This window comes from Rhipicephalus microplus, chromosome 4, assembly GCF_043290135.1.
Source record: "Rhipicephalus microplus isolate Deutch F79 chromosome 4, USDA_Rmic, whole genome shotgun sequence".
NCBI lineage: Eukaryota > Metazoa > Arthropoda > Arachnida > Ixodida > Ixodidae > Rhipicephalus > Rhipicephalus microplus.
The window spans coordinates 212,331,537-212,358,464 of NC_134703.1; the positions used below are offsets into that span (position 1 = coordinate 212,331,537).

Here is a 26,928-nt window from a genome sequence, read left to right on the forward strand (position 1 = left end):
CATGAAGAACTGAGTCATGAAGAACTGAGTCGGTAGCGCATGGGACTACGCTATCAGTGTCGTGTTGAGAAGCATCCTCCTCTCTACGTGGAGGAGCCTGTCGCTGCTGAAGTCGAAGCTCTGCCTTGTGCATGCTGTTGATTGATCATCGCCATGCTGAAGAGTCACTGCCTTCACACTCAATAAATTTGGCGTACTTTCAGCGGTCGTGTCAGGCACGTCGGATGCAGTTGAACCTTTTGGGCCTCGTCGCTTGCGAAAAGTCGCCAATAGACAGCTGTTTTTGCAGAGTTTTTCTGGTTCTTTCACTGCACGGTCGGATATCTTTGCAGCTTGGTAAAATGGCAGGCACAACATCTGAAGTGAGCATAAATTTTTTTGGTGTGTGCAACAGGACGTTTTCCTTGTATTCTGCATGATATGTGCCAGAGACAGCCTTTTTTGGGAAATGCTTCGTGCGCATATGGTAAGCAAGCTGCAAGGCTCTGTCAGCTCTCGGAATTGCCCATCGCCATTTATTCAAGCACTCTGATTCACCCGGAGCCTTGAAAAGCGACACACACTCCTTACAAGTCCTATGCCTCGACCTTCAGTTCGGGACAAAACACTACTTGCCGATTTCGAGATGTAGCCAGCGACAAAGCTGCCAAATGTACTTGTAGTCATATGCAGCGTCGATGTATATGTGCACTGAATCACAAAGTATGAATCAGCATAGAAAATGCACTAGCAGGGCTTACAGGTGCAGGGTAACACTGCGGCGGCTGCATTTTCAATAAAGGCGGAAATGCTGTAGGCCTGTGTGCCCAGATTTGGGTGCACATTAAAGAACACTAGGTGGTCGAAATTTCCCGAGCCCTTTACTACGGCGTCTCTCATAATCAAATGGTGGTTTTGGGATGTTAAACCCCACATATCAATTAATCAATCAAAGCAGGGCAACACATTTCTGAATCGAAGAATCTCATGCACACAAAGCTTCCAGGAAGGTCTTGCTTTGCGTGCTAATTTCAGAATGAGTGCTGCGTGAATTTCTGACCCGCCATACTGTAGCGGCGTTTGAACTTGCGCAACAAAAGCTACTCGTGGCTCAAAGTCGTCAGTGAACACACTGTGCCCGTGCCCTCTCATATCACGGAGCGGCGAGTGTCAGCACCTAACTTATTCTTGCACCTGCCACCTCACCGTCGTCGCCGCCCGTTTGAGCTAGATCAACTTGATCGTCATGAGCGCAGCCAGCACGGCCAAGATGAATGAATGAAGGTTCGTGACTTCAGTGTGATCAAGAATCCTTGAAGCTGGCATAGCACTTCCATGTTGAGCTAAGCTGCAAAAGATAGAATAAAGATGTAAGGGTTTTATGCTTCCACCACCGCTGTCGCTGCCTGTGCGAACAGCATCTAGGACACCAGTGCCCTACCGCAGAACTGGCTCGTTGCTGTGGTGACTCCTGTGTTGAAACCACAGAAGCCTGCCATATTCCTATATTCATACAGACTGGTGTGTCTTGCCTCTGCCACCTGCAAGGCAAGCGGTTGGCACTAGCTCGAATAGAGTGGATAGCGGCCGAACTGCAATACTTTTTTGAGCAGCAAACTGGCTTCAGGCCTCATCACTGCACAGCTTACTCCATATCCGATGTGGATGCTACCCTTGAGGATGCGAAGGCCAAGAGAGATGTGGCCATGCTGGTGCCCTTGGACGTCTGGAGTGCCTTTGACGGACCTTCCTATGCTGTCATTGAAGCCTGTTTGGACGAGCTCGGCCTGAACGGTTGTCTCATAGGATTCATTTGAGCCTTCCTGGCCAAGAGAACCTACTTTTCGGGTGCATGTTAGACAAGAGCTAAGTACTGTGAGGAATGTCATGATTGGTATCCTACAGGGATGGGTGCTAAGCCCATTCCTGTTTAATCTGGCTGCCGTGGGCCTTCCCACATCGCTCCCTGTGGACTCCCAGTTAGAGCACAGCACGGGCCCAGGCCGGGCTCGAGCCTCGGAGCTTCGGGCCTGGGTCGGGCCCGGGCCTGAGTCAGGCCCAGATAAAGCCCGGGTCTCATACGCATCGGTATATTGTCGTGGGTATACTGTTTTACTTTGTTTTGTGGGGTTTAGGGTAGCAATGTGACATGTATCATAAAACGCTGCATATGAGAACAGTTTGAGTTCATTAGCCTGCTTGGGAATGGCACAGTACAAGACATCTAGCATTTTGCTCTATCGAAATGCTACACGTAGTTTTAAAAAAAATTCTTAATATGACTTTACACCATTGTGTGAAAGAGGCTCTTGGTTACCTTGTAAGGAAAGGTTTACCAGGTGCATGGCATTGCTGCAAGAGCAACGATACAATGCCTAGAGTAGCGTATATGATATGTACGCATATCTTGGGAAGCATTTCGAGTATGCAGCTACACTCTCACGCTCACTGCTCCTTTTTCTAGCTGCGTGACTCCGTAGACTGCTAGACATAACTAGTGAGTCATTAATATATCCGGACCGATTTTTCGTGCACTTGGAAGTGCATGATGCGGAGTGACTTATCCCAGACGTGCCTATCGTTGCCAATGTTGCCGATTTGTTGTGTTAGCGAGGTAACTTCATATATGTAGCAGCTGGTAATTGTCCAAAAATACCTAATTTGAATTTGCATCAAATAGAGCATATTTTTGGGTTCTTTTGATGTTCTCGTTCGTCTTTGCCATATTTTGTCGGTTATTCATAAGTGCACTAATTTGTCGAAGTGCAAGCGTATGGCGCTAAAGAACTTGAAAATGTTCTCGCGGTTAAAGTGAGTAAAAGCTCCAAAGAAGGTCATGATTGTGATAATGATTTGAGCTGTACCCTTTGTAACATGGAAGTGTTCTGTCACGGTTGTATCGACACATTTTATTGCATGAATTTCTAAAGGCTCCAGTGACACCCCATACTGAAGATTTTTTTCTTCTTTGAAACACCTTCTCATAGTTCCTGCTATTTTTGGATATCAACGAAAAAGTAAAATGCATCAAAAGCTGTGACATGATCGCTATCTCTTGTAAAATTTCAATGTATACAGGTTGTATGTGCTTAGCTGATCTCTGCTTGGTGTTTATAAAGGTCCAACTTCCTTGTCTCACTTTGTTTCGCAAGCTGCATAGTTGCTGCATTATCGGGACTTTAGGGGGCCGCGTGCAGTGCATACCGTAGATTAGTTAAAGTTATAATACTAGGTAATTTGTGAAGCATTCCTTTGCGTGCTGAAGGCATTACCCTATCATCTCTCTGTCGGTCTGTCTGTCTGTCTGTCTCTTCCTTGCGTCTGCGTGCTTGCATGATAACCCAGTTAACTTAGGGTAAACCAAAATTAGTACAGTACAGTAAGATGGTGGGATAATTATGACTAGCTGTTCACAAAATGAGACAGTCCTGTCATGCACCTGATGAAACCTCTTCCGCCACACACGTGTGGCTCATACCCATATACGATAGGTCGGTATGTGCCACAGGTATGCGGCGAAATTGCGACTTGGCTTTGTTGGAATATATTCATCTTGAAGTGTTTGCACTCGTTAATGTTCCTTATCTTTGTCACCGTGTGTTCGTGCAAAAACTTGCACAATGCAAAAAGATGAACAGATATGCGGGTATATGCCACAGGTGATTGACAGTTTATATCTACCTAGGAACGATGATAATAGGTGTAAGCAATCTTAACGCGAGAGCAGTAAGAAAGAGCTGACATCGACAGCTTTGATCCGACAAATGCAAAGAATAAATGTCAGCGCCCCAGCAAGAATCGAACTCTTGCATTCTGGTTGCTAATCAAGTATTATACCACAGCGCCACGCCTGGTTTCTCAACTACTTTTCAAATAGACTCCAATGTTCGTGAAAAATCTAATGTAGTTGTAGTGCTGGCTATGTCCAATGTTATAAATATTACATATGTACTCCTACGATACTGTTGTCGCGTGGGGTTAATGTCAATTGTATTTGGGTACCATACGCTGAAGTTGATTAATGCAGCAGTGTTCGGTGCCTCCATCCTCGCGAGCGCAAGCGTGACATATCAGCTTACTACTACTATGTTGCTGTTGATATCCTAACGCAGCTGTAAAAAACTGTTCATATAAACTTATGCCAGTATTCAACATAAATCTGTGCATACAACTTTTGAACACCTATTTATCATGATTTTAAAGCATCCCACTAAAGAAGATACAACACAACCACATTCCATCCACATGCTTTGCATAACATCGATTTCCATGTATGTGGGATCTGCCGATCTTTGTTTCTTTACCTTTTACTTTTTCTTCCCCACCATATTCGCCGCTTTTTCTTTTTGTCATGCGTCCCTTTCTTCTCTATCGTCGCTACCACGAGTTGCAAATCTGTAACCACTATACGGTGAGCCACAGAAAGCCAGACTTCACTTTCCTGAGTGAAGAGGGCCATCGGCGACCCGCTTTCCAGCGCCCGGTCCCTGCGGGGGATCGCACTCCGGACACTCGACACAATGTGGGGAGGGCAGCGCTAATGATACCGCAGACTGATCGACATAGCTGCCCTAACAGACAGTTATTTAAAAAACTCTTTATCTGGTCTTGCTTTAAGACATAACACTTTGAAAGATCGAAGGTGGTCACACGAAGACAAGATAGGAATCGTCAAGGAACATTGAGTATGGTGGCTCGCTTTCACAGATCTATGGCAAGGCGATGGTAGTGATTCGAAGGAGATGAGTGGGGTGAGAAACCTTCTTGTTTTGAGAGAGAAAACATAGTGTACGTTAGGTACAGTTGCTTACTGAGGAGTCGACACGATAGCTTTATGTAATGCTACCCAGTCCGTGCTTTCCTATCATAAGTAGCTAAAGCTTGTTTTGAATGTGAAATGTTCTATAGTCTCAGGATGTCGCGCTTGTTCGCGTCTCGTGCTGGCCCAGGAATACACCCGCGAAACTGTCGTTGCCTTCGCCCTCTCTTGCCTCGCAAGGCCGACGCTGGCAGCGTCTGCTAGTAAAGAAACAGCTGCTTGCGCTCAGGATCGCACGTTCGGAATTCAGTCAAGGGTGTCTTTACTTGGCTTTCGCTTGACGTTGAATGCAACGCTTCTCCTTCATTCAATGAATAAGAATAATAAATACGAAATAAGAAGAAATGGACATAGGCCGGGCATGCAGCATGTAGGCAGAATAAGCGCTGGTCTAATGGTGTATTCGGTTGGGCATTTTCGAGCACTCTGAAAAGTGGCTGCGCTTTCCGTTGGGATAGTTCGTGCGCTCGGACTACCTTGGGTTGGTTCTTTCAAAGTGCCAGCGCCCTGACTTAGAGCGCTCCCGACCACTCTGACTTCAAAGTTCTAGTTTGGCGCGATCTTACCGGGAGAATGGATCACGTGACACAAGTCAGCCAATCAAGTGGCTACCGGCAGGTGAACGAGGTGAGGAGCGTGAGCATGCATTTCGGAAGGGGGTTCTTGCACATGTGTGGAGCCAATGCACATCTACGAAGCTTTAAATGCACTATGTCAATAAGGAGGCGGCTAGCGAAGGCGGAGGAAACATAAATGATGTCGTTACAGTACCTCGCAGACGCTGCCTCTCGCACTCTGATTGCGATCAGCCTCTGCATCTGGCGACTCTGAGCCAGGGGACCAGAGCGGCTGACTGAATACGCCATAAGGGTAACTGAGTGGATTCCCAGATAAGGCAAACCCATGAAGGGGAGACAGAAAGTTAGTAAAATGTTCGCAAGTACAACGTGGCAGCGGAAAGCAAAAGACTGGGTTGATTGGGGATCATGGGAAGGGCTTTTGCCCAGAAGTAGTAGTAGTCAAAGTGATGATGATGATGAACATTTAAGCATTTGCACTATTCCTAATTACAAAACATTCACGCGATACCCTCCCACTCTGCGATGCATTTACTTGGGTTCTCCCCATGGGAAGATGCGGGAAGAGTTTTGTTTCATTCCAATATGCAATAAATGAAATTCGCAGGAGACTTTCTACATTAACTCAATAGCCACAGCTCATATGCACTTTATATAGAGTTGGACTATAGATGTCTGGCATTTTTGCGATTTTGTGAGGGTATTATACTTTGCAGTCTTTCTTTGAAATTCAAAAATAAGGTAGCACTGTTAGCATTGTGTAGATGACAGAGCCAGCTATGACTCAAATTTTAGTTGACATTGCTTTAAAATTATTTTCTGAAAGTGTTACAGGTATAATTAATCGGAAATATTCACAGAAACGGTTAAAGTTGTGGCCCTGAAAGAGGCTCTCCAAACACTCTTTAGAAGTTATGTTGTGTGCTGCAGGTATCTACATAATAACCAAAGATTGGATAGTGCTTCATTTATGCTGAAGGAATATTTCGCTGAAACGAGCCGAGCCGGGTCGGGCCGGGAAAGACCTCCCGAGCCCGGGTCGGGTTTGGGCCATATTTCAAAACCCCGGGCCAGGCTCAAGCGGGCCGGAGCAGGAATTTTTCGGGCCGGCCGGAAAAATCGGCCTGGGCAGTGCTCTGCTTCCAGTTACCTGTTCGCTGTTCTATTTATGCCGATGACTTGGCACTCTGGATCCAGTGGACCGAGAAAGTCTATGCCTCCCATTCAAAGCTCGCTGCAACAGGGGCTTGACGCAGTGGTAGATTTTCCTGGCAACATTGGTCTCACTGTGTCTGCTGCCAAGATCGATTTTATGCCAGTCGATTGACTCACCTCTGCTCGGCGCTACACTGAGCAGCTGAAGCTCGCGGGACGTGTGCTACCTTGGTAAATGGTACCTAGGACTCGCTATTGACCACCGGCTCACGTGGATTCCTGTGGTCAAGGCAGCCACTTCGAAGGTACGCAGAGTGCAGGGGGTTGTCGTCAAGCTACATCAGCGTGATCGTGGCTGCTCTACAAAGTGGCCGCTTCGACTCAACCGAGCTGCAGCTACGTCAGTACTGGGGTATGCCCCATCATTGGTCACTCTCACACAGGCTAGGAGGGAGCAGCTGGAGACTCAGCATAAAGGCGATATTCGAAGTATCCTCGGGCTTCCTAAGCACTCATCGATCGCTGCCACGCTGGCAGAGGCTGTAAAATGGCCGTTTTCTTTAGGGATGCTTGAACAAGAACTGGGGCGCATCGACCGCCATCACCGTGCTCCGAAAAGAAGAGCCCTGCTTGCCAGACTCCGCAGCCTGCTGTCCTCTCGGATTGGAAGCCTTTCTCAGCTGTATGAGCAGATAATGACAGACCTGCCTGTGGGAGTCGCCATACCTCCACCACACCACCATTCAGTGGGCATGCAGCTGTTGCTTGTCAGACAGTGGACAGTTTGACCAGACAGTGGACAGTTTGACCAGACAGTGGACACCGGCTGCTGCACTGCTACAGGTTGCTGCCTGTAAGCTACACAGACAGTTGGAAAGAAGGCTACTGGTATTGAATGATGGGTCAGCCCGGACTGACAGCTTCACCGCTGCGGCCTGCACCATCCCGGCTAGGGTGGAGAACTGATAATGCCAGCTGCCGTTCTTGGCAAGCTCAACCACGGCAGAGCTAGCAGGTCTTCACCTAGCCGTTGAAGTCCACTCTGAGGACCCTCCTGAGCAACCCTTGGCATTTCCTTGCGTTTCCAAGCCGCTGACCCGCAGGTCGCGGGTTCGATTCCCGGCTGCGGCGGCTGCATTTCCGATGGAGGCGGAAATGTTGTAGGCCCGTGTACTCAGATTTGGGTGCACTTTAAAGAACTCCAGGTGGTCAAAATTTCCGGAGCCCTCCACTACGGCGTCTCTCATAATCAAATGGTGGTTTTGGGACGTTAAACCCCACAAATCAATCAATCAAGCGATTCCAAGCCAGCGCTTCATAGCCGTGTGAGCCACTGATAATCTGAGATTATGGCATCCTCGCTGAGCTCCAAGTCCTCGGCATTGGCTGCTGGGGTTGTTCCCATATTGTTTCATTAGATGCCGGCACACATTGGACTTGTCGGAAATGAGCAAGCGGGCAATTTTGCCACAACCGTCCAGCACCCTAGTGCACCGCTTACAGGAGCAGTTTCTGCCTCTCATATACTGCTTCTGCCTCTCATGCACAATCTTAAGTGGAGTGGGCGCAAGCTGCTTGGCACGGTCTGTACGCCAAGTAGGCGAAGCGCTGCATGCAACTAGCCAGTAGACAGTCGACTACCTGTGACCGTACAGTGTCTAAAAAAACAGTGTCTGTTATCGCTAAATAGCTGATTGAGGTTGTGGGCAACTGTGGGCGCAGGTTAGCCAGATGAGGACAGAGGACACTTGAGGACGACTTTTATATACACGAAGAGGGACGCAGCTATTCATTACAGCAGGGGACGAAGCATCGCCGCTCATCGGTCACCCACTCTTTCCCACATTCGCACCAGTTGTCTGCTCTTGCAACTTTAGCTTCAACTGCAAAACGCCCTTCTCGGCTTCCAGGCATCTTTCCTCCAGTGCTATTCTTTCTCGCTGCTCGTTGCAAAATCGCACGTGAAGGCCCCTTTCGATAGCGTGCTCTGAGTCAACCTATTCCTGCAGTGCTGATCCCGTTAGACGCATGTCTGTTCTGATCGCGCGCAATCTCTCTATAAGTTCATCGGTTCGTCCCGCCCGTCTAACCCTCAGCAAGAAGGTAAAGCCTATCTATCGTGGCAAGACTCACTAAAAATTTAAGGGCAACTGTGGGCACACGTTGGCCAGATGAGGACAGAGGACGCTCGAGGACAACGAGAGACTTTTATATACACGAAGATGGACATTGGAATACACAATACATAAACTCACACATATGTACATGCGTTCACGGTCTTACGCGGTACATGCGTTCACGGTCTTACGCGAAAGGGGAGTTAATGTTTCAGTTCGTCCACTCACGTTGCACTCTTGGAGCTTGAACGCTGTGGTCAGCATGGAGCTCTCTCGTCGTCAGAAGGCGGTGTGCCTCGTGCTTGCGGAGTCCATACCAAGGCGTGGCCCGGCCTAGAAAATAACCACCAGGGGCATTTCAGTATGGTCTTCAACGCCTGGACTTACCTATACTCACACCGAGAACAGCGTATCGACGGCTGCCGCGAACAGATCCTGGACAGCGTCTCGCTCCGAGCAGAACAGCAGCTGGCCGTGAAGAACGTCGCTCTAGACCAACCCGGGGTGAGGTGGGGCAATGCCCAGTCCAAAACCCGCCCGAGGACTTTGACGCCGAGATGAGGTCCGGACACGGAGGGTCAGAATGAGCAGTCAAGGCATGGGCCGAACTTGTGCTTCCGCTCTTCTCTCTGCGGTTAGCCGAGTTGTCCCCTTCGTTCGGGAGCTTGCCACGAGGTCCGCGCATGAGCACGCACATAGGGGAGCTTAATCTTTTTACTGCTATCACCTTAATGGTGATTCCCGTGCACTTGAAATGCTAAATCGGCCACAAATAAATCGGCCCCGTAGACCGATCTTCTACGTCAAAGCACGACGCGCACTCTCCAAGACAATGTTTTCACCTCATCTTCCCTCCAGATCAAAAACAGTGAAATGGTGGGAAAAGAAGGGTAAGCACGTTCAAAGAGTAGATAACAGGATGCTCGCGTCAAGAGTTCTTGGTGTGTCTATACGGGTAATAGGACAGTCTAGTCAGTGGTGAGAAATGTGCGGCTAAGATTGTCGGCACCGACATTATCTGAGTCCCGACTGTATTCTATGTGGAAGTCGTAGTCCATCGAAAGTAGGCTCCAGTGTAGCACTCATGTATTGATTTGTTAGGCGGAGTTCATGTATTTCAGTGGCTGGTGGTCCGATTGCAAAATGAAGGGCCTGTCATAGAGGTACACATGAAATTTTTGGACACCCCACACGATGACGAGGAATTCTCTCTCAATTGTGCAATAGGCCGCTACACGGGGTAGCAACTTTCTACTGGCGTAGGACACTAGGTCCAAGGGACCATTGTGTTCTTGTTGGAGGACAGCTCCCAAACTCTATGATGGCGCATCAGTACGCAACATGAAAGGCCTTTCAAGGTTGAGTGCTTTCAGAATTGGCTGGTTTGACATCATTGCCTTGAGTTCCTGAAATGCATCCTGATGCTTGTCGCGCCAGTCCAGCTCATTAGGACTTCCTTTCTTCATGAGCTCGGTAAGTGAATGTGAAAGCTCGGCATAGTTGGGCACAAATTCTCGGTAGTAGCCGGTAAGTCCGAAAAAAGCTCGAAGCTCTTTCTTACTTTCCGGCTGTTTCACTGACACGATTTTGTCTGATGTGTCCTTCTGGGGTTGTAGAAGCCTTTGTCCCACAATCTGACCAAGTAATCTAGTCGTCGGTGGACCTATTTCACTCTTCTTCGGCTTGATAGTTGAACGTGCCTCGCGCACACGTTGAAATACATGGCGTAATGTGATTATGTGTTCATCCCATGTTGTATTCGCAACAAGAACATCAAAGTAGTAATAGACATTGGGAATGTCGCCGACGACTTCTCGCATCAATCGGTTGAATACGGCAGGTGCAGTCTTTATGCCAAAAGGCGTAAACCGAAATTGGTATAGGCTTGAGTCGCAAGAAAATGCTGTAACTTCGTTGGACGTACTGGCCATGGGTACCTGCCAATATCTTTTTTTGAAGTCAAACTTCGAAAAGTATTGATGCCCAGTAAGTTGTGAAAACATCATGACAGTGCGAGGGATTGGTTCTGCATCCGGAACGACCACATTGTTAAGTTGACGAAAATCAATGCCGAAGCGCATCGTGCCATTGTTCTTCTTGTCAACCACAAACGGCACTTGATAAGCGGATGTAGACTTTTCTGTTATGCCCAGTCATAACATTTCCTGGCTTTCTTTCTCAATGGTTTCCTTAACAGCAAAAGGCGTGGGGTATAGTCAGACATGTATGGGCGTAGCAGGGGTCGATTTCAGCTGGCGCTCCACAACATTAGTCTTTCCCGGTATATCAGAAAGTATGTTGTGGTATGTGGAAGGAAGCTCATTGACTTGGTTTCTTTGTTCTCTAGTAAAGCTAGATGCTACAGTCACATCCCTCCAATTCTGCGTTTGTGCAAGTGGGGCATGAAATAAATTCTCAGTGCCTTCGATTTTCCTTTGATGAATTGACGTTACAGCAGCAGCTGTCGTTGTTGATGGGTCCAGGGCCTTCCGCAGCTCGTACTTTTTGAGCATGTTGAGTACGTTTTGAGCATGTGGAAGACAGTAGTTCTGTGACTGAGGTCCACAGCATAGTCCAATAGGCTTTTCTTGTCTATCACAGTAAAGGGATCCTTCCATGCTAGTATCAGTTTGTTGTGATTGGCGCGTAGCAGCACAAAAACTTTGTCACCCACGCTTAAGTCCTGCTTTTTCGCCTTGCGATCATAATGAGTCTTTTGGCGAACATGTGCCTTCGCAAGGTGCTGAGATGCTGTTTCGCAGGTTCGTTGCAGTCGTTCCTGCAATTCTACGATATACTTGTAGGCCGACTTGGTCACGTCATCCAACTTTGGGCTAGTCCACAAGCGTCTCAACATCGTCATTGGGTCGCGAACGTATCGGCTATAGAGTAACACGAATGGCGAGTACCCGGTACTCTTTTGTGGCATCTCCTGATGCGCGAAAAGGAGGGGGCCAAAGTAGTGGTCCCAATTTTTCGGCCTTTCCTGACACATTCGGCAGAGCATTCGCTTCAACGGGCCGTTGAATCGTTCCTCTAACCCGTTTGCCATCGGATGGTACAGGGTTGTCGGTAATTGCCTGATATATAGTAGCCAGCTAAACTCCTTCATAACCGACGATATGAAGCTTGTCCCCCGGTCATTTACAATTTCGCGCGTTAAACCAACTCGCGACAGCATTTGTATTAGTCCCTCTGCCATGACCTTGCTTTCACTCGAAGGAAGTGCGATAGTGTGAAAACGCGAGGAAGTGAAAACGCGCACCTCAGCTTGCAGCCGTCTTTTCTCCAGTGCTATGCTTTCTCGCTGCTCGTTGCTAAATTGCACGCGAAGGTCTTTTTCGACAACGGGCTCCACGTCAACCCATTCCTGTAGTGCTGATCCCGTTAGACCCATGTCCGTTCCGATCACGTGCAATCTCTCTAAATACATCGGTTTGTACGCCCGCCTAACCCTCGGCAAGAAGGTAAAGTCGATCTATCCTGGCAAGGCGCGCCAAAAATTTGTGGCGAACATTGGGCACAGGTTAGCCAGATAGGGACAGAGGACGCTTAAGGACAAGGAGAGACATTTATGTACACAAAAACGAACACTGGATTGCACACTACATAAACTCACACATATGTACACGCGTTCATGGTCTTACACGGAAGGGGAGTTACTGTTTTAGTTCGTCAACTCACATTGTACTTTTGGAGTGTGATCGTTGTGATCGACATGGAGCTCTCTCGTCGTCAGAAGGCGGTGTGCCTCGTGCTTGCGGAGACCATACCGAGGCATGGCCCGGCCTAGAAAATAACGACCAGCGGCATTCCAGTACGGTGTTCAACGCCTGGGCCCCGCCGCGGTGGTCTAGTGGCTAAGGTACTCGGCTGCTGACCCGCAGGTCGCGGGTTCAAATCCCGGCTGCGGCGGCTGCATTTCCGATGGAGGCGGAAATGTCGAGGCCCGTGTGCTCAGAATTGGGTGCACGTTAAAGAACCCCAGGTGGTCAAAATTTCCAGAGCCCTTCATTACGGCGTCTCTCATAATCATATGGTGGTTTTGGGACGTTAAACCCCACAAATCAATCAATCAATGTTCAACGCCTGGACTTGCCTGTACTCACACCAAGGACAGCGTATCGATGGCTGCCGCAAACAGACCTGGAACAGAGTCTTGCTCCAATACCAGAACAGCAGCTGGCTGTGAAGAACGTCGCTCCGGACCAACCCGGAGTGAGGTGGGGCGATGCACAGTCCGAAACGCACCCGAGGGCTTCAATACGGAGATGAGGCCCGGACACGGAGGGTCAAAACGAGCAGTCGGGGCGTGGCCCAAACTTGTTCTTCCGCTCTTTTTTCTGTGGTTAGCCGGGCTGTCCACGTCGCTTGGACGCTTGCCATGAGGTACGAGCACGCGCATAGGGGAGCTTAATTTTTTCACTGCTATCACCACCATGGGAATTCCCGCGCACTTGAAATGCTTAATCGGCCCCGCACACCGTTCATCTGCGTCAAAGCATGAAGCACACTCTTTAGAACCATGTTTTCACTACAGAGGTACACATTTATCATAAACAGCCACTTATGTCCATTTCGTCGCTATACCATTCGCTGCGTCGGCTGCGTATCCCGGACTCCGCAGTAGTTTCGAAATGCTTTTGATGTCGCCACCGCCTGCCATCGAATGGCCATACGAAAGGGCCAATCATTTCTGAAAACTGTAAAACAAAAAGAAATGGCTTTGTAGTGGGCACTTAAGGCAGTATTTACTGTGTCACTGTATTTATGCCTTTTTTTAGCGGCGATAGTGCACATAAAAAATTGGAATGTGGTGATTAATGCATGCTACATTTAGTGCACAGTTAGCCACATTCTCCGCGCGTATATATGTATTAAGAAACATTTACTGTAAAAAGCTTTGAATGTCTGTAGGGGAGGGGGTGCATAGGCATGCGCCAAGTTCCCCTTCAAGAGGGGGGGGGGGGGTAAAGATAGAGTGCCTCCATGGCTTGAGTGGAGACAGGTACTTCATCTGCTACAGTGGTCACAATTACTTGGCCCACTTCTCAGAGTGTGCACTGCAAGCGCCCGGCTTTGCAGCCTTTTTCTCTCGAGTAAAGGCACTTTGTGCTGGAATCACCTTCACAAATGCAAAATTGCTGGCGAATGTTGCTACTTATAAATTTGTAGGCATGCTTAGGGGGTACATAGACATGCACAAGGTTTCTCTTTAAGGTAGGGGGGCAAAGGTTTGTCGCAGCACCCCTCTCTATATCATTTTAATATATAAGGCTAGCTTAGTCGTCCCCCCGCATTTCCTTACACGCATCTATGTGAGTGAGTGTGCACGTGCACTGCTAGAACTTCATGCTGAAGCAAGCTTGTTGGTGCAATAGGGAAGACCCACTCAAATTTGCACTCCGACGCCAGTGCCTGCCCTTTCCCTGCTGGAAAAAGTGTACAACTCTAAAGCGTTACGACGCCTCTACTCCCTTTGGTTCGCATGAGTTTGTGAAGCTCGCACTGCACGTAAAACACCCCTCGTTGCGGGATTGCATCCCTACAAGGAGGAGGGAATTATTGCTGCGTCGTCCGCTGCCACACTGACCATGCATATGCGAAGGAGTTGACCCCACCAGTGAAATTTTAGCGATTCCAGAACAGATGGTACGAAAAAAAGCACATCACGGCAATGAATAATAGCAGTGTGCAAAAAAGAGTAAAATAGTTAATAAAAAATCAGCATGTTCATGATGCATTGAACACAACGGGAGTTAATTTCTATGTCGCTACTCCTCGAATCTATCGATGTACAGCAAGATACGCGTCTGCAACTTAAAAACACAAATTACCAAAGTAGATATAAATTCCGTCTGTCAAGCACTGTTGAATACGTGACAAGATGTACGTTTATGATGCTGCTATTATTCGATATTGGGGGCATAGTAGCTGAAGTTTTACACACGTGTAGTATTTGTAATGCGTGGTTGTATATTTTTATATCCAGCACTGATGGAACTGTGTGGTTGCCAAAACTTCGACAAGGATTTGTAGCAGATGTTCTGTAAGGAACTACAAATATGATTCTAGTGAGCACCCATCCTATTGATTCGTGAATTCACGCTCAGCAAAAATTTTGTTCAACGCATTCATAATTATCAATAAATCAAGAAATGAAGGGTATTAATGAAACGTGACACTTTTACACCACCACATTTAAAGATATTTAACAACGCATAAAACTAGCAAGGTCAGAAGATGCGCTACAAAAAAAATACACAAATCACAGTACATTCTCGGTGTAGATGATGAGTGGAAGGAAGCGTCCGTCCATGCATTCGTTTGTCCATCCTATTGCACACACTTCTATTGGACCAACGACATCTAGGAAATGCTACGAGAAATGGTGCTGAGACAGTGTCATCTATTATACTATTTGTGCGACGCCGCTGGTTATGCCTAATGCAGGACAACGTTAGACAAAGAGGAGCTTCGCCTCTAGAACTAGAAAGATGCGCTGTGACATATATTGAAATGAACCAACTAGCACTGCAAGCAACCATCCATCACGTTTAAGGGTAAGATTGAAACATCGTTAGTAACAAGCATATTTGTCCATGAAACAAGTGTCTCTCCTGTCTATTTGTTTTTTTTCCGTTTGTGGTGAGGTCATGACTTTGGCACAAAATTAACTATTGAATTGAGACAAGCACCAACTTGCCGAACAGCGAGTACAAGTGCATTACTCTTTGGATACTTTTCATTGAAAGTAATAACGATTCAATCATATGAGCTCGCAATATGTTCAATAAATAATTTTTATGCATAGATATCTCCATAAAAATCTTGTATGAAATATTTCTGTGCACACTACATGGTCACAATTGCTAGCTTTTTCAAATGGGGCATTTTGCCATCACATGTATTTTCATAATTTGATTACGGCATCATCTGCTGTCACTTGCTCTGCATCTGCTGTGTGGCTGAGCAGACACTGACCTTTCACCAAATTGCTGCCAGGAAAAAAATTTTGAATTGTGGCGACCATAAACGGGTACATCTCAGCCGCGCATCACGGAAAACCATCAAAAACACATGCAGTATGCGTGCAAGCAAAGCAACGTGTTTTCAATGCAGTTGATAGGGGACAGCGGAGAGGTGAACACTCATGTAATGAGTTTACTCCTCACATTCACCGACAGCGCCCGGCACAGCAGCACTCTCCACGGCATGGGTCTCCTCTATATCCTTCACTGTTTTTAGAGGCGAAGTTTCTTTTGGTCTAGGACAAACCCTCCCTTCAGCGTACCCAGTAGCGTCTCCCTTGTCATACAATAGATAGTGCTGTCCCATAGAGATGCATGCAAACTACAGTTGGGTGATGGTATACTAGATGGTGCTGTACACATTCTGTGTCGTCATTGCCATTTCTCGTCTAGTTTTCTAGATGGGGCTGTCCTATAGAGATGTGTGCAATATGCCAGGTGAGTGAATGGACACTAGATGGGGTTTAAGATGCCGCTGCTTTCCGATGGGTTGCTGTGCGGGCTGATCGGGGCTTTGCTGACGAGCCTGTTATCTTTCATTCTCCTGGATCGTCATCATATGTGGAGGAGTGCGCTTGCCGAATCATGCTTGTTGGACCATGGACAACAAGGATTGCTGGGTGCAGAAGGCCGCTGCGGCTCGTGCATTTTGTCAGACTGTTCGATTTTTCGCACTATTTCGGGGCCCCCGCCAGGTCCGGAAAATTGGTCGGCGACTGTTTTCGTTAAGAAAAATTCAATTTCTGGACATTGATGTGGCGAAGGTTCGATATAGCAGATGTTCTGCTATGCAGAAGTTCGATATACGTGTGCACCAGTCCCATACTATTGCACGAAAAATTCAAAGGGAGTTTTCAACTGTTTGATATAGTCAATAATTCAATATATCCGAGATTGATATATGTGGGATCAACTGTATACAAAAAGGGGGTGAAGCGCGCATGTCATCATGGGGCACAAAATGTCAAACAATCAAGGAGGTGCATGTTTGAAATCGAATAATAAAGTCGAATTTCTTGTCTTGCAACGACTGAGAAAGTAGACTTACAGAAAAGTGTGGTGTTAGGTGTGACATGATATGCCACCAAAATTTCTCATGTTCTCTGATTAGGCCTATGGTACTAAAATACTGTGGTTCTGAAGATGGAGTTACATTTGCATGACTGACATAGAGAGGCGATATGAGAGGCTCCATGCAATGAATGTTGGTGCTCTTGAGGGCAATACATCAACCTGGCCGGTGCAAATGTGCACATGCACAGAGGGAAGACAAATTTGCTTTTAGCATCTGCACTAAGTCTAACAAAGCAATTTCCCTGGATCTGACCACATTTTTCTTTGCACACTGCACATCTTCGCTATCTTGTGTGCGCTGTAGAATAAATGTGACTAAGCTTATTTGGGCCCACAAACACAAACCTCAGCCCATGGCTCTTCCCTACATTTTTCAAGCCGTGTGACTTATACATATGTTCAATAAGTGCAATGTTTCTAGTATCTACAATATTCACGTGTAGAGGACAATCTTTCTTTGCCATGCGAACCGATTTTAGCATACCAATGCAGTAATATGCAGGATACCCCGCCTCTTTGAGGAGATCAGTTTGCAGCTGAAGACTGCTGCTCATGGTTTGTGTGTAAGTTTGTTTACAACATTGTGCATCAGCATGACAACACAATTTCTTGTTTGACAATATTCGAATGCGAAGAACGACATTAAACATCGCAGTTTCGCTGATGCTTTGCTGACGCCGGACTATATTTCCGGCAAACAGGCTCACAGTAACACTTTTAAGCATGTATACTAAAAAAGTTCAAATTATCAGAGGAAGGCACATTGCAAATAAATTATAGTCTCATACCTTTTTCTTTGAGCATGTTTAGAATAGGCTCACTTCTCTGCACAGCATGTAGCTTGTTGATTACAATCAAATAATCATCTTTCTACAGTTTGTTTCACCTCTCTCCTGTAACACCTTTCTCCAGTTTGCTTAAGACCAATCACACATTATTTGTTGAGCTTGTGAAGACACAGCCATTGAATACTTATGAATTAGTTGTTGTAGTCCACACAATACCATGTTTCAATTGCATGGATGTATTGGCATGCCGCCTAACTGCTACATCCCATGTACACGCACTCAGCAAGATCGACACTGACTTCATCTTTTCACATGTAGGTATTTTCATGCGTTTGTGATATTCATCATCATCAGCCTGAATACACCCAGTGCCGGGCAAAGGCCTCTCCCATGATTTGCGAAGGAACCATGTCTTGTGCTTTCCGCTGCCTCGTTATACCTGCAAACTTTTTAATCTCGTGTGCCCACCTAACTTTCTGTCTCCCCTTCATGCATTTGCCTTCTCTGGGAATCCAGTCAGTTGTCTTTAATGACCAGTGGTTATCCTGCCTACGTGTTACGTGTTTGGCTCATGTCCATTTCTTCTTCTTGATTTCAACTATGATATCTTCTACCCCGGTTTGTTCCCTGACTCACTCTGCTCTCTTCCTGTCCTTTAAGGTTACACCTATCATTTTCCTGTTCCATCTCTCGCTGGGTTGTCCTCAATTTAAGCTGAATCCTCCTTTTAAGCTTCCAGGCTTCTGTTCCATAGGTAACCACCGGCAATATGCAGCTTTTATGTGCCTTCTTCTTGAGGGTTAGTGACAGATTACCATTCTTGATTTAAGAATGATTGCCAAATGTGACCCACCCCATCCTTATTCTTCTAGTTATTTCACTTGCATGGTTCGGCTCCGCAGTTACTAGTTGTCTTAAGTAGACATATTCCTTTACAACTTCCAGCATCTCTCCATCTATCGCAAATCTGTTTTCTGCCGAGACTGTTGCACATTACTTTAGTTTTGTGCATATTAATTTTGAGACCTACTTTGCTGCTTTCAGTGGATCAGTAATCATGAGCTGTAATTCATCCCCTGAGTTACTCATCAAGGCAATGTCATCAACGAATAACAGGTTACTAAGATACTCTCTATTAACCGTTATCTCTATTTCTTCCCAGTCTAATCTCTATTTCTTCCCAGTCTAGCGTCCTGAAAACCTCCTGTAAACACACAGTGAAAAGCATTGGAGAGATCGTGTCTCCCTGCCTTACACCCTTCTTTATTGGGATTCTGTTGCTTTCTTTATGGAGAACTATGCTGGCTGTGGATCCTCTGTATATTTCTTCCAGTATGTTTATGTAGGTTTCTTCAATGCCCTGATTCCCTAGTGCCTGCATTACTGCTGATGTCTCGACTGAGTCAAACACCTCCTCGTAATTATGAAGGCTATGTGTAGGGGTTGGTTGTATTCAGTGCATTTCTCTATTATCTGATTGATAGTATGAATATAGCCTATTGAGGAATAGCAAGTACGAAATCCTGCTTGGTCCTTTTGTTGACTGAACTCTAATATCACCTTAATTCTATTAGCTATTATTTTTGTAAATATTTTGTAGAGAATGGACAGTAAGCTGATCGGCCTGTAATTTTTCAAGTTTTTGTTGTTTCCTTTCCTATGGATTGAGATGATGTTGGCGTTTTTCCAAGATTCCGGTACCCTTCATGTCAAGAGACACTTGGTATATAAGGTGGCCAGTTTTCTAAAACAATTTCTTTGCCATCTTTCAGGAGGTCCATTGTTATCTTATTCTCACCAGCAGCTTTGCCTCTTTGCATTCCTTCTAAAGCTTTCCTTACTTCCCCTTACTGGTGATGAAATGTCAAATTTCTCTTTAATATTATTGTTCCTCATGATATCATCCTGGTTGTTTTGGCTTTTGTATAGCTCTCTGTGGAACTCCTCTGCCATCTCGACTATGCGATTCATATTGGTTATGACATTGTCTTCCTTGTTCTTCAATGCATACATCCGATTTGTTCCTATGCACAAGTTTGCCTTTGCAGCTTTTAAGCTTTGGCCGCTTCTTACAACCTGCTTAATTCTCTCCATGTTATGAATTGAATTTGAATTGAAGTTTATTTGTCCTGAAATTCTTAGAGGATCGGGAGCAGAGGCTAAAGACTATATATATATAGCCTGACATGGGGCCTCTGCTCCTAAATACAGTTTGGAACGCAGGCCGCTCAATCTGTTGCATATGTTTTCAGAAATAAATAAATAACACAACAAATAACACACAGAAATAAATAAATAACACTACAGATAAATCATAACACAACAAAACTTAGCATGGTCTTGTTACACAATTTCAGGAAAACAATAGAAGAGCACTTCATCACAAAAGCGTCATCTGAAAAGAAACTTCATCAATACAGAATGTCAAATAAAGTATAAGAAAAGAAACCACAACACATAACTCAAATTGATAGATAGGATGTAACAAATCAAGTACAGAAACTTTAATAGGCATACTCAATATCATGGTTCATTAGGATGGACTTGATAATGGTGTTCGAAAGTACGGAATTGAAATCTATGAGACCGTGTAAACGATTTAACATTGTGGGTATTTGATACTGAACGTGTTGCTTGCCATAACTTGTCCTTATTGCTTGGATTTTCCGGTGTTGCTGATGCATGGTATAATGAGTGTTGTCAGCCGGGTTCTGAAAACACTGTGGCTTGTTTTGTTTAATCCACTGCAGAAGTTCGAAATGATACAGTTTTGTTACCATTAGTAACGCATATTTTTCAAAGAATGGTTTGGTTTTCAAGTTCCTGATAATACCATGGTATTGCTCAAATGCTCGCAAAACTTTTTTGAAGAACTAGTAATTTTTGATAGTTTCTTTGTTTAGTAGTACCCCATACTAAGATACCGTATGTCATTTTAGAGTAGAAAAGGGCATAATATAATTCTATTTGTAACCATTTTGGTAAGACTGGGCTGAGCTTATATAAGCATCCAACGGTTTTACTGAGTTCTACCGTTAGCTTTTCTATATGTGTGTTCCATGTCAAGCCTTCAGAAAACCATACACCTAGGAACTTTTGGCTGGTGACTTGCTCTATCTCTTTGCCCTCAAATAAAACAGTTGAACTATAGTTTCGCAAATTATTAGGTGGGGCAAAGTCAATGTATTTCGTTTTGCTAACATTTAGTTGCAGTTTATTCAAACTAAGATACGCGGACAACTTTCGTAGGTAGTTATTAACCTGGTGTTCAAGCTCTGGAATGGATGTGCCGCTAAAGAATATGGTAGTGCCATCTGCATACATTATTAACTTGGGAGAACATGGGATATCACACAGGTCGTTTATATAAATTATGAACAATAGAGGACCAAGAATTGACCCTTGTGGTACTCCTCTTTTAATGTTTAAGTAAGTGGATGCTCTTTTGTTTATGCAAACATATTGATGGCGGTTTGTTAGATAGGCTTTCATTAACTCAAGAACCACACCACGTACACCATACTTGCTAAGTTTAGCCGTTAGTACTTCATGACATACCGAATCAATCGCCTTTCTAAAGTCTATAAACAAACCTAGTGGGTACAGTCTATGTTTGATGTTTGTGATCAGTTCATGTTTAATATCGACCAAAGCTGCTTCACAAGATTTATTTTTTTGAAAACCATACTGAGCCTCACTGATCACATTATACTTGTCAAAAAATTTGTACAAGCATACGTTTATTGCGTTCTCAAATACCTTAGATAAAACAGGAAGAACGGATATTGGCCTGTAGTTTGTGAATAGCCGTTTATCACCACCCTTGAAGACTGGGCATACTCTCGCTATTTTTAGGCTGTCTGGGAAAATGCCAGTTTCGAACATCTTATTTGTTATATAAACAATCACTGGAGCTATAATATCAGCTACACATTTTAGCGGAGTTGCCTTGATCTCGTCAAAGCCAGTGGCTACGTTATTTTTAATCTGGTTTATTAATTGTATTACTTCCTGTGGTGTCACTGGGGATAGTGGCGCGGAGTTTATAAGCCCACACTCGTTCAATGTGACACAGGGAGCTATATTGCTATCGTTTTGTATTCTGCACTGGTGACAAAGTAATCATTCATCTTATTCGCTGCGTCACTGTCAGATTAGGTACCTGCAATGGTATGAAAACACAGCAATGGTGGCTCTTTTTTTCTCTGACATTAGATTCTTAACCTGGTCCCACATCTTTCTAGATTCATTTTTTATTTTCGTAAATAACTTTTCATAATATGTTTCCCTCGCACGCTTTAAGTCAATATTTCGGTATTTTTTAAACTCTGACGCCTCCAGGTTCCGTGACCGAACAAATGTGTGGTACATTTATTTTTTGTTTTAATCATTTTCAATAGCTTTTCATCAATCCATGGTTTTCTTGCGCATTTGTGTTTTGGTTTTCGCAAGGTCATTGGAAATGCTTGATTATAACATAGCCTAAGTTTTTCAAAAAATGCCTCGTATGCTCCGTTTGGCTTTCTTTTCTCAAACACGCATGTCCAATCGACTGATTGAATATGTGAGCGAAACACTTCAAAGCCTGCAGCACTAATTCTGCGAGATAAGGCTTCCACTGTGGTTTCGCGTTTGACTTGCATATTTGGCAGTAAGCAAAAAATTGGTAAATTGTCGCTTATGTCAGCCGTTAGTAGTCCAGAAAAACAGTCTCGGGAATGAATGTTTGTTACACATATGTCGAGTGAAGTTGCACTTTTTTCTGTGAATTGTGGCTTCCGTAATAAGGTTGGTGCATGCAAAGGAGTGTATGATTTCAACAAACTTTTAGCTGCAGTGTTACTCGATAACATATCTATGTTGACTTCCCCCATTATTACAAAAGGCATCGAAAATTGACATAGAAAAGAAAACATGCGCTCCAAATACTCAAAAAAGTCTATTTTGTTGTCCATTGGTGGTCAGTATATTACTACAACTATTAATTTCGGTAAACGAACCGACATACATTCAACGCTGCTGTTTATTACTGAACACTCAGAAATAATTGCATGCCCTTAATGACGTTTTAACATAAATTGCTATGCCACCACCTCTACCGCTTGACCGCACGAAACCATTATATGAGTAACCGTGGAAATGTGGCGGTTTTTCCGTTTCTGTTAGCCAGATTTCCGTGTACATCAGAATATCAAAGCTGTGGGTGATCGAGGCATACAAGTCACTAAGTTGTTGTTCTTTATTTATAATACTACGCGTGTTTAGGTGCAGGATTTAAATGGTTTAGATTCACAAGAAAAAGTTTCGTTAAAAGTGGCAACATCGTAATTGCTACACGCTTCAGAACTGTCCATTACATATGCGGCATTCTACAAGTACACCCAGAAGACCGCGCACTACGTTCCTTCGTTCATTTTTTCATTGTCGCCAATGCATGCAATCCTCAACATTGGTGAGCTTTCATCTTTCCTTGAAAACACTTTGCCTCCTGCAGTCCACACGAATTTCCATCGTAGTTCCTTCTTTCTTTGTACTGTGGCACTGAGAAGTTGCTTTCCATAGCGGGTTAGGTGTTCATTCACATAAACTCTGGAAGGGGATTGTAATGCAAGTTGCTTCGCATCTAATTTTGATTTCTTCGCTTTGCTGAGGAAAGCATTTCTTTTTGTTCTACGGATGAACCGGACTATTATGTTTGATTCGTCGTGCCGAGCAGTAGGCACACGGTGACAAACATCAATGTCAGCTTCCGTTACTTCCTCCTGTATGACTACACAAATTTGTTTCATTATAGTGCCACGTTCCATTTCACAAGTTTTTGTTATCGTTCCGAAGCACCGCACGATTCTCGGCGCAAGCCGCGCCTGCAGGTTTCTAGAGGGTTCCGGACTGTAGTAGATTATTTCGATAAGATCACGCCCACTGTGCGAACGGTACAGATTGTTCTGGAACCCACGCCACCGCCAGCGATAACGCTAGAACATTCGACGGCAAGGGTATAAATGCCGACGCGCTTCGCCGCTTGTCAGTTGTTGATCGAAGGCCGACGCTGCGTTCGCCGCTATCAGTCCGAGACTGCTATCTGTGCAAGACTGCTGCTGTAATTAGACTTTCCCTTTACCGGGCACAGGTTCGCCCAAATAAACAGTTAAATCCCAACACTAAGTTTTCTGTCTTTGGCCTCGTCACGACCCCGTGACATCTGGTGGAGGTGCTGCTTCGTTCATGTACCGGACGCCCCCGTCAAGCCGTGAACCCAGCCCCCTTCGCGGAGAAGACACCGACGCCAACCAAGAGCAGCGAACGAGCCGCCGACAGCAAGGTCTCCCACCGGAGTACGGCCTGCTACAAGACAAGCCGCGGAAGACCAAGACCATGACCTCGACGGCAGCGACAATGACAACCGGAGCGTCCCAGCCCGCGATCGTCATTCATCAACCCAGGGAACCACCAACGTTCCATGGCTCATCGTTTGAAGACCCGGAAACCTGGCTAGAAACATACGACCGTGTGGCCGCCCTCAACCACTGGGACAACGAAGAAAAGCTCCGTCGTGTGTACTTCTACCTGGAAGACACCGCAAGGACCTGGATAGAGAATCGGGAGTCCACGCTCCGAACGTGGGATGTCTTCTGCGGCACATTTCTTCAAACGTTCGCAAGCGTCGCTCGCAAAGAGAGGGCCGCTGCTCTACTCGAGACCCGGGTTCAGCTACCAAACGAAAAGGTTGGAATTTTCACAGAGGAGATGACCCGCCTATTCCGTCACGCTGACCCAGACATGCCTGAGGAAAAGAAAGTCCGTTTCCTCATGCGAGGTGTCAAACAGGAGCTCTTCGCTGGACTAATGAGGAACCCACCGAACACCGTCCAAGAATTTGTATCCGAGGCGACCACCATCGAAAAAACGCTGGACATGCGCACCAGACAGTATAATCGTCGCCTGACTCCAGAATGCGCTGCTGCTCAAGCCAGTGACTCCGACGACCTGCGTGAAACGATCCGAGCGATCGTGCGGGAAGAGCTGCGCAAACTGTTGCCTTCGGCGCAGCCTCAAGTGGATTCAATCGCCGACATTGTGCGAGAAGAAGTCCGGCAATCGCTTCGAATTCCCGAAACACCGCTGCCCGAGCCAGAAACTATGAGCTACGCCGCTGCAGTGCGCCACAGCGCTCCTCCCCGTCCACGCCAAAACGCCGCCCCGTCACACTTCCGTCGCCAGACGCCACCGCCGCCACCACCCCAACCGACGTCCTACCGTTCCCCAGCGGGCCAGCGCAGTGCACCGAGAAAAACGGACGTTTGGCGTGCACCTGACAACCGCCCGCTCTGCTACCACTGCGGCGAGGCCGGGCACACATACCGCCGTTGCCAGTACCGACAGATGGGACTGCGTGGCTTCGCCGTCAATGCACCGCGTCCGCAGCCAGGAGATCGGCCACGTGACATCGCCGACTACCTGGCAGGAACTCAATGGACACCACGAAGTCCTTCCCGTTCGCCGTCGCCCAGCCGCCGCATGTCACCACACCCCCGGCAGTACTCTGGCCCAACGCGGGGCCGGTCTCCTAGCCCGTATCCGGGAAACTAAGGGCAGCAACCGATGGAGGTGCGGTTGCTGTGCGACGAACTACCGAAGATCCTCCGACGACGACGCCGACGCGACGGAGCTTTTTGAACACAACTCCAACCAGGAAAAGCCCTGAAGGCAAAAGCTCACTTACCGAAGGTGGCCGGACGACGCAACATGAAAGCAGCGGAACAAGCCGACGCAGCCGTGACCCGACGCCACGCCCTAACTGTAATGCGAGACAGCGAACTAGCGACCTCGACGTTCTTATCGACGGCCACAGTGTGACCGCTCTCGTCGATACTGGAGCCGACTATTCTGTCATCAGTGGGTCGTTCGCCGCGAAGTTAAAGAAAGTTAGGACAGCTTGGAAAGGCCCTGAAATCCGCACAGCCGGAGGTCATCTCGTAACGCCTGCAGGAATCTGCACAGCGAGAGTCACCATTAACGGCCGTATTTATCCTACAGACTTCGTAGTCCTACAGCGTTGCTCGAGAGATGTCATCCTTGGCATGGACTTCTTATGCCTCCATGGTGCTGTCATCAACCTAAAAACAAGGTCGATAACATTATCCACAGAAGAAGCACTACCGCCGCGCACGCCGTCAGGACACCATGCCTTGAATGTGCTGGAAGAACAAGTCACCATTCCGCCTCGCTCAAGCGTCATTTCAGTCGGTGCTCCTAAATCACCTGACTTGGAAGGCGTCGTTGAAGGCAGTCAGCATCTGTTGGTCACCCGAAATATTTGCGTCGCAAGAGGAATTGCAGAGCTGCGGGGCGGCAAAGCAACGGTTATGCTCACGAATTTCAGCAATGAGTACAAACATGTGAACAAAGGAACAACGGTCGCACACATCGAAGAAATTGTCGAAGCCACCAGTGCTTTCGCCTTCTCCGATTCTGTGGAAGCTGCTCAGAGGAACCAAGCCCCTCACATAGCTTTCGACGTCAATCCCAGACTTCCAAACAATACGCAAGAACAGCTCAAGGCCCTGCTCCTGCAATACGAAGATTGCTTTTCGTCGTTATCGAAAATTCGGCAGACCCCAATCACGAAACATCGAATCATAACCGAAGAAAATGCCAGACCACTCCGCCAGAGTCCGTACAAGGTTTCGACGCGAGAACGTGAGGCAATGAAGAGACAAGTTGATGAAATGCTGCGAGATGACATTATCCAGCCGTCCAAGAGTCCGTGGGCATCCCCCGTGGTGTTAGTGAAGAAAAAGGATGGGACCCTACGTTTCTGCGTCGATTATCGCCGCCTGAACAAAATCACAAGAAAGGACGTGTATCCTCTCCCACGAATAGACGACGCCCTTGATCGGCTCCACAACGCAAAGTACTTCTCGTCAATGGACCTCAAGACTGGCTATTGGCAAATCGAAGTCGACGAACGAGACCGAGAGAAGACGGCGTTTATAACACCGGACGGCCTCTTCGAGTTTAAGGTAATGCCCTTCGGCCTTTGCTCAGCGCCTGCAACTTTTCAACGAGTTATGGATACAGTGCTGGCAGGATTGAAGTGGCAGACTTGCCTTGTGTACTTGGACGACGTCGTCGTGTTTTCCTCGAGTTACGACGAGCATCTTCGGCGCCTTGAAGCTGTACTTCAAGCCATCAAGCTGTCCGGACTCACACTGAAGCCAGAAAAGTGCAGATTTGCGTATGAGGAGCTCTTGTTTCTGGGGCACGTTATCAGCAAGTGTGGAGTTCGTCCCGATCCACGGAAAACAGCCGCCATCGCCGATTTCCCGCCGCCCACTGACAAGAAGGCCGTGCGCCGATTTCTGGGCCTGTGCGCCTATTATAGGC

General features: G+C 46.5%; 1 protein-coding gene across 5 annotated transcripts in view; it reads left to right on the top strand.

Moving 5' to 3' along the window:
• LOC119172496 (transmembrane protein 50A) overlaps positions 1-26,928 on the top strand; it is a 250,480-nt gene that overhangs the window by 211,267 nt on the left and 12,285 nt on the right. For 2 of the 5 annotated variants that reach the window (XM_037423623.2, XM_037423626.2), the window contains one exon: positions 1-202. The exons of 2 other annotated variants lie outside the window; for them this stretch is intronic. In XM_037423623.2, the coding sequence (XP_037279520.1) occupies positions 1-13 (13 nt within the window). In that variant the 3' untranslated portion in view covers positions 14-202. Of the gene's footprint in view, positions 25,468-26,928 lie in introns of those variants that run through there. One more of the 5 variants, XM_075893979.1, reaches the window with a different exon arrangement.